Consider the following 8,317-nt stretch of genomic DNA (forward strand, 5'->3'; position numbering starts at 1 on the left):
GCAACTTCTACAGCTGCATCATTGAGAGCATCTTGACCAGCTGCATCACTGTCTGGTACGGCAGCACTACTGCTATGGACCGCAAGCGCCTACAGAGAGTGGTAAAGACTGCGGAGAAGATCACCAGGACTCCACTGCCCTCTCTGCAGACCATTTATCACTGTAGGGTGCGTAGGAAAGCTGCCTCTATCCTCAAAGATCCCACTCACCCCCAGCATGGACTGTTCGCCTCCCTACCTTCTGGCCGGAGGTTCAGAAGTGTGAAATTCAGGACCACTAGACTGAAAAACTCTTTCTTTCCCTCTGCCATCAGACTCCTAAACAGCTGAGGAATTTATTACCAGGAAATACATCATGTACTGTTTGATGGGGGGCTGGCACAGTAGAGGCCAAGGACTGGGTAGACTCAAATCTGTTAAAAAACAGATTCAGTTCATTTGCCCAGGCCTTGTTCCCCGTGACCTGGTGACCATCACCACTTTTACTATGACCTGAGATGTGTTTTAGGCCTCTCCACTCCTCACGCACGTTGTTATTTTCCATGCTCTGCTCCAGCTTCTTCCTGTAGCTAGCCTTGCACCTCTGGATCATGTACTTTAGTTCCCGCTGCACTCTGCTCACCTCCTCCTTGTCCCGTGAGAGGAAAGCCCTCTTCTTCTCATTTAGCAGTACTTTTAACTCGGGGCTCACCCATGGCTTGTTATTGGGAAAACACCATACTCTTCTGGATGGCACCATATTTTCCACACAGAAGTTTATGTAATCCAAAACACAGTGTGTGAGGCCGTCTATGTCCTCTCCATGAGGACTACAGCGGATGTCCCAGTCTGTGGTGTTAAAACAGTCTCTCAGCTGCTCACTGGCACTTTCATACAGTAGGTCCAGAGTTTTATTGTCCCTCGTGTGTCAATTCACATAGTGTTTGAAGTTAGGGAGGGTGGTAGAGAAGGGGAGGGAGGCATGGTTAAAGTCCCCTGAGATGAGGATTAAAGCATGTGGGTGTTGTGTCTGCAGCTGAGACACGGTGCTCTGCACGCTCGCATGCCGCAGTAGCATCGGCGGAGGGATTTATGTACACCGTCACCACGATTACATGAGAGTACTCCCTGGGAATATAGTATGGCCGTGCACTGACAGCTAATAGTTCAATGTCTCTGCTACAGAATTTTTCTTTAACAGTAACATGTCCGGGATTGCACCATCTGTTATTTATGTACACAGCTAACCCCCCCCCTTCTTTCCGCCCTCTGCTGCGCTTCGATCTGCACTAGTGTGAATCCATGTAGGGAGACCACAGAATCAGAAATGTCCTTGTTCATCCAGGTCTCGGTGAAACACATCATGCTACTCTCCCTGTACACCTTTTCCACTCTTGTTAGCGCTGTTAGCTCGTCCATCTTGTTGGAGAGGGACCGCACGTTTCCCATAACGATAGATGGTAGACACTTTTTGTACTTCCGTTTCCTTGCTTTACTCCAGCCCTACAGCCTCGCATTTTGCGTCGTGTCTCCATGGGAATCTCCAGCTTCTCGAGGGCGAGCTGCTGGTCTCGAGTGTGAACAATGGGGCCACTGCTCCCGGAGTCCCCAACTCGGGAGCTCGCGAAAAAAAGTATAAAACATAATGTAAACGCAATAAAAAGTTGTACTCCTGGTAGCACTGCTCCAGAGGCCTACAGAAGAAGTATAACACAAAGCAAACACGGAAAGCACAAAAGAGGACAGAGCTGCTGGAATTCGCTGCCAATCCGTGCGGCGCCGGAAGTCGTCAATCTATCTGACATACTAACGCAATATAGGATGGTGCTTGGTGTGAGTGGCTGATCGACGCTAAAGTGGACCATTCAAACATTGGATGAAAAGAATTTAAGAGGTACTTGGATTTTAGCATCTGCTCACAAGCATGCACAGTAAAGTTGTCAAGAAGAAAAGCACATGTATAAAGCCCCCATCTTGGAATTATACCAATGTAAGTATTTGGCAACATGTCAATCAGGTGACTCCATATATGACCCTGCAAATACATGTGTGTGTGCATGTGCTCACCTCATAGTGCTAAAAGCCAAGAACAACGTGTCAATCAGGTGACTCCATATATGATCCTGCAAATACATGTGTGTGTGCATGAGCTCACCTCATAGTGCTAAAAGCCAAGAGGCCATAGAACAGTGTATGCAACAGATTATAAGTCACATCTGGACGAAAAGCCTCCATTCGCACCTCTCCAGCTCCTTTCCTCTCCTCAGCTGAGCTTCCTTTAGGCCTGCCGAGCAACAAAAAAAGCAGCAAGACAAAAGACAACATCAATACATAAAACATTACAGCCAGATGCTTGAGAAGAGAGGCAGAAGGGTAGGTGGGTGGAACTGATATTATTCAGATTTCATTAGCTGTTTGCACACAAGCAGACACACGGTGATGCACCCCCACAACCGTTTCTGTCTGCAGGAGTCAGCACACAGACAAACAGATGAAAGCTCGAGGAAAGTGATGTCACTACCACAATTTGACCTCCCACACCGAATTAGACGGACGCTGTCCTCCATTTGAATACAAATCCAATCGAACTCTTCCTTCTATGTGAGGTGAGGTAAACTGGATTACATTAATTTCTGAAGTGGCAAATAGGCCTTTGTTCTATAAGGTTAGTATTCTACCCTTCAACAGCAGAGCACAAGTTGAAATGCTAATGTGATTAGTTCAATGCGGTTCATCTTGCACCACAGGCAAATGAAGCTTGGAGAAGCAGCAGACAGAATGAATGTTGTGTTTTCCAAAGCATGAAGCAACAGTACCATTACTGCTCTGCAGTGATGTGAGACGGAGACACGGGGACAGTGCCTACCACTGTGACTGGGTCTCTGCCTCATGATAGCTATACAGGTGTCTATTTCTAAACTTCCCTTGCTCTCTGCCAGTGCTGACCCTCTCCCTTCATTTAGACTTCACTGCCTCTTTTGAACAGTTTCCAATAAGGATGCACACTCAGCTGTTTATCACTGGCAAATTTGAGGATTAAATACCAACTACAGTTTGACACAAAGTGCTAATCTGAGAGATCATTTTGTTGCACAATTAAATGTACTGTATAAAGTGCAAAGTGTATTGTATAAACATATGATTTAGAATTTTGTGTAGATCATAGATTGTGTTCAAAAGTGTGACTATGCTTCATATTTAGTTTTTTTGTTATAAACAGATTTTTAAATAGCCCTTCTGGTCACTGTATAATTATATTAAAGGGAATGATTAAGAAGTACTTAGACAACTATTTCAGTCCTACAATATGTTAAACCTACATTAGCTGATTTTTGAAACGAGCAGTAAATGCAACACTTATGTTGACATACAGTTGCTTATTTACACATACAGCAGACACAGAGCAACATCAGTATTTATCTGTCCATCTCATTAATGCAAGCTTGATGTTCACACTCCATTTAGCTCTGCTTAGCTTTATACCAAGTTCTTAGGGAATTCTCTTGCTCTTTATCTGCTAAATGTGCCACTGTTTTCACTATCTAGTCACACTCTCTGTCCACAGTTTGGTGCTGGGCAGGTAGCACACAGTGTTGAAGTAACAGAGCTATTTATTTTACTCAGCATAACTGTCTGGTGCATATAGAAACAATGCTGATGGCACTGAAACAGTGACGGGACTCAAAGGCACATAGAAGCACCACAGAAGTGAGCTCCTCTCCAGCTGTGGTGCGTAAAGCCTAATAAACTAATCTTCCTGGTCTGCTGTTACTATCAGTCAATTTACTGGATGACAGACCACTTATATAAGAAGCCAAACACATAAGTGAACAGCGACTATATAAAAGCTGGCCTGAAGATTGTGCAACAAAACAAAGGTGACCAAAGAAATCAGTGCCTTTGTTTTTGATGGGCGTGTGAATGCCCACACCCACAAACTTCAGTAGTCAACATTAACACAATGGATGTAAGAGAAAGGAACAATGTGGAAATTATATTTCAACATTACAGGTATATTACTATATACTTGCTCCAACACAGAGTTGCCAACTGCATCTTCCCCTTCCATTGCTCCCTCCCTTACCTCCTGTTTGGCCATCACCTACCTCAGGTTCCGCAGTGCGGCCACTGCCAGCATGCCGCTGAGGAGCAGCAGTGTGAGGACATAGGGGTACAGCAGCAGGCTACCAGCCAGTCGTTCCAGTGTGTCGAGCGGCAGCAGGCCGAAGGCCTCCTCACACAAATACAGATTGGCATCAAAATCCCTGCAGGAAGGGAGGTGAATGGATGGGGAGAGAGAGAGGGAGGCAGTGGAGGTAGAATGAAAGAAAAGGAAGGACAGACAGGTTATCAGGTTGACAGAAAAAAGACACAAATGCTAATAATTGCATGAATATACCGTATAAAATTAGTTTTTGTGTGTGCGTGTGTGTGAAATACATTGGCAATAATGCTTCTGATACACAGCCCTGCTGATAAGGGACTGCACTGAGAATTGAGATATCACAAAACAGTGCAAACCTCAAGGGATAAAAAAGAAACCGTTGGAGGGAAGAAATAGTGTAAGTGTCAGCAAGTGAGAAACAGAAACCGACGAAGAGGCAGAGACAGAGTGTAGACTATGTGTTGCATTTTCCACAGCCTCCTGAAAAATTGAAGGGATAGCCGTGTGGCACTGGGCTGTGAGCTGTGCTATCTGCCACACCACAGCAGCTATCTAGTGGCTGGGCTAATCGATGGGAGGCCTGCTGGCGTAACCCCGCCATCTATTATTCACACACACCAACACGCCAGCTGCTACAACACTGGTGATTAGTGAATAATATAGTCAAGCTGGATCAAGTCAAGACGTGTGCGCACTGTGCAAACCTTGTGTATGCACTAATGTGTGACAGCATGTCCTTGAGTTCCTTAAGTCAAAATCTGGTCTTAAAAGAGCGGTATGTGACTGTGCTCAAGAACAAGAGCACATGACTGTGTTTGTGTGTGTCTCTGAGTGTGTGTTCATACCTTGTTGGCCCCAGGGCAAACTTTGACTTGATGAATTTAAAGATGTGTTCATCTGATCTGAGCTGAAGCGCTTTCTGTAAACATAAACACACAAACGCAGATAAGGTCATCTTGCCAGGGGCAAAGATCAGCATGCTGAGATGTATAAATAAGTAAATAAACCAAGCTGAGAACATGTGGTGAGCTCACATCATGCCTATGAGTTTTAAATATATACAAAACTGAGGAGGTGGAGAGGAGGGCTGCAGTCGAAAGCAGTGGGAACACCAGAGCAAGGAGGGGAGGGGAGGGGAGGGGAGGGAGAGAGATCAGAGGTACAGAGAGAACAAAAACAGAAATTAAAAGAGCATAGCAGGCAACTAAGGAGAAAAGAGGATGGAGGGGCTGGAGAGAGGAAAGGAGAGCAAGAGTGAAAAGAAAACATACAAGGGGACAAGAGAAGGAAAGGAAGGAAAGGAAGCAAAGAATAAGCAAATGAGGTAAGAGGATTGACACAGGGAGGAGGAAATGAGAAAGGAAAGGCAGGGGCAAGGGACGAAGGGGAGGAGCAACACCTTGGCCAGGTAGTTGATGGTGACGGTGAGGAATAAAACCATGGTGCTGTGGAGAAGCAGTTTGCCCAGACGAACCAGCAGACTTCCTGTCTTCAGACCAGACTGCATGAGCAGACAGCAGGAAGAGATACAGTATGTCAGTACATCTGTTCTACTGCAAAGCACTTTTACATTAAGAAACATGAGGAAAGCAGACACACAGTGGACATACATCATCCCTTGCACACACACTGTTCGGTACATGCATCTCTCTTAGTCTTGACATGGCGTAACAAATTTGGCATTTGAGTATTTTCAGATGATAAAATAGTAATAAGCCAGTTTATACAATTTAACACCGAGGTGGGACAAAGTAAGTGTTTTACAAGCAAGTCTCAAGTCTTTGCTGTGATGTCTGAAGACAAGCTCAACAAGTCCTAAGTCAAACTCCTAAACTTTCAGGTTCTTAGCAAGTCTTATGCCAGTTAGTTTAGCACATTTACAGTATTAATTAACGCTTTTCAAAATGTGTATTTATTACTGAAATCAAAATCAAAATGATCAGGTGTACCTTGGTATGTTAATCTAGTAACTCGGGTTGGGGTTTCACAGGAGATGAATGTCAAATGGTGTTTGGCATATGATAAAAGATTTTTGGCCAAGTATCTGTACTTACTGTATTTGTAAGTGATGTGTGCACCAGCTCGCACAATAGCACGACAGCAATCAAGAGTTCCGTTTTGCTCATTAATATTCAGCAGCTACAAGTTGATGTTGAATATTTTTCCTCTTGCCTGGGCAACGTGATTGGCTACTGTGGGACTGATTCAAAGTTCCATTTGGTGTCAGTAATATGAAGAGTTGATATGCTGCACACTTTTTCATAACATGCATGTTAATATTTGGGCTTGTGATGAACTAGTCAAGTCATTCCATGTCAAAGGCTCAAGTCCACGTGAAGTTACAAGTTATTGGATGTTAAAGTCCAAGTTGAGTTGCAAGTTCAGTCTAAAGTCATTAAATTTACAATTCAAGTCTGACTTCCAAGTCCAAGTCCAAGTCATGTGACTCGAGTCCACAACTCTAAAACATATTAGGATAGTGTATACATGGAAATAATCAACCGTTTCACAATTACAGCACGTAGTTACTATACCCAAATTATTTTGAACCAGAAATGAAATCTTTCTCTCCCCATTTCTTATTGCCAACCTTCCTTCATCTTTCTCTCTATCATGTTTTCACCCTGTACCATTAAATGTTTCTTTAGTTTTTACTCCTATAAGATCAGATTTAACTACATTTAGAGAAACAGAAACATGTCTCCAGCAGACAAATTGATATTATCTTCTGCAAAACCTGACAGCAGCACAAGCCTCTTTGCATCATTGCAGGTTAATCTTCCATCTGTGCTTTGTAAACAACATACACACACACTAACCTGGCAGTGTCTGATAAAGAGTGCAGCTACGATGAAACTAAGGACGAGCGATCCCAGTATCATGGAGTTACAGAACTGGAGGAGCCACACACTCAGCAGGCCACTCACTTGAACAAGGTACAGAGTTGTCACCTGTAGAGACACACACATTGTGGTGTGAAACAATCTGAGCAGTTAAAGTGTGTGATATCAAATTTAATCGATTGCTTGCCTGATATCAGGCAGTACCCCTCATGCCGCATGACTGCAGATGCCATCAAGGAAAGAGTACGTTTCCATTGGTGTATAAAAATACTACAATATCACAGTTAGTAAAAACAGAAACAGTTCTTCTTCAAGTAAGAAAAAGTTGTAACAGAAAGCTGAGGCTACAGGACTAAAGTGACTGTCCTCAGTCTGAGTTTTGACAGTCTGGTAACGATAGCAACCTAGGATAACTACCTTCCACTTTCTGTCTTGCTTCCATTCTACTTTCTACTCTTAACAATCTTAAAAGCACACTGTGTTTTTTTCTAGGGCAAAAAATATGGTAATTGGTCTTATACCTGTATAGCGCCTTTTTATCCTTTACAGCACACTCAAAGCTCTTTCACGCTACTTGGTCATTCACCCAATCATACTCCCAAACGCTCACACATTCACACACCAGTGACATCGCCGGGAGCAACTGGGGGTTCAGTGTCTTGCTCAAGGACACCTCGACATGTTGACTGGACAAGCCAGGAATCGAACCGCTAATCCTTCAGTAAACAACTCGCTCTACTTCCTGAGCCACAGCCGCCCCCAAAAAAAGTGTGTATACAGTATGACATGCTAGAGTCACTAGTGCACAGCACATCTCCCAAAACAGAAGAAAAACACTCCCAGCTGCCTCTCTTGAGGTTCAGGTGCTGTTTCTACATGCCCTAAACCAGTTTTATTTGAAAAATGAACAACACATATACAATAGCTGCAAATTAAGTTCCATTCACCTCCACTTTACTGGTCATACCTGTGTAGTTGTTAAGAGGTCAAAACAGTCCATGGTGTATATGATGAGAGCTTGAACAAGTAAGATGAATTGGTTGAACTGCCACGTCAGACAGAAACAAAACGTTGTCACATAGATCAGCCACACCAGCACCTTCTACAGAAGGAAACGCAGACAAACACACTGGTGTTAAATTCTTCAACTCATTCTTTCTTCAAGTCATTTCTTTCTTTTAAGGATTTTGAGATTGCAACTCATGCTTTTATAACCTCTAGACTTGACTATTGTAATGCATTATACCTCAGTGTTAATCTGTTGTCTCTAACTCATCTTCAAATGGTCCAAAATGCTGCAGCTCATCTTTTAACAGGTACTAGGAAATTTG

General features: G+C 43.5%; 1 protein-coding gene across 1 annotated transcript in view; it reads right to left on the bottom strand.

Moving 5' to 3' along the window:
* The window catches only part of dpy19l3 (dpy-19 like C-mannosyltransferase 3), an 85,789-nt gene that overhangs the window by 51,589 nt on the left and 25,883 nt on the right, over positions 1–8,317 (bottom strand). The window contains exons 8-13 of the mRNA XM_020605894.1: positions 7,954–8,090; positions 6,963–7,094; positions 5,543–5,644; positions 4,989–5,062; positions 4,085–4,243; positions 2,134–2,262 (exon numbers count right to left, since the gene is read on the bottom strand). Of these exons, the coding sequence (XP_020461550.1) occupies positions 2,134–2,262; positions 4,085–4,243; positions 4,989–5,062; positions 5,543–5,644; positions 6,963–7,094; positions 7,954–8,090 (733 nt within the window). The remainder of the gene's footprint in view (positions 1–2,133; positions 2,263–4,084; positions 4,244–4,988; positions 5,063–5,542; positions 5,645–6,962; positions 7,095–7,953; positions 8,091–8,317) is intronic.

This window comes from Monopterus albus, unplaced genomic scaffold (genome assembly GCF_001952655.1).
Source record: "Monopterus albus unplaced genomic scaffold, M_albus_1.0 scaffold73.1, whole genome shotgun sequence".
Lineage (NCBI taxonomy): Eukaryota > Metazoa > Chordata > Actinopteri > Synbranchiformes > Synbranchidae > Monopterus > Monopterus albus.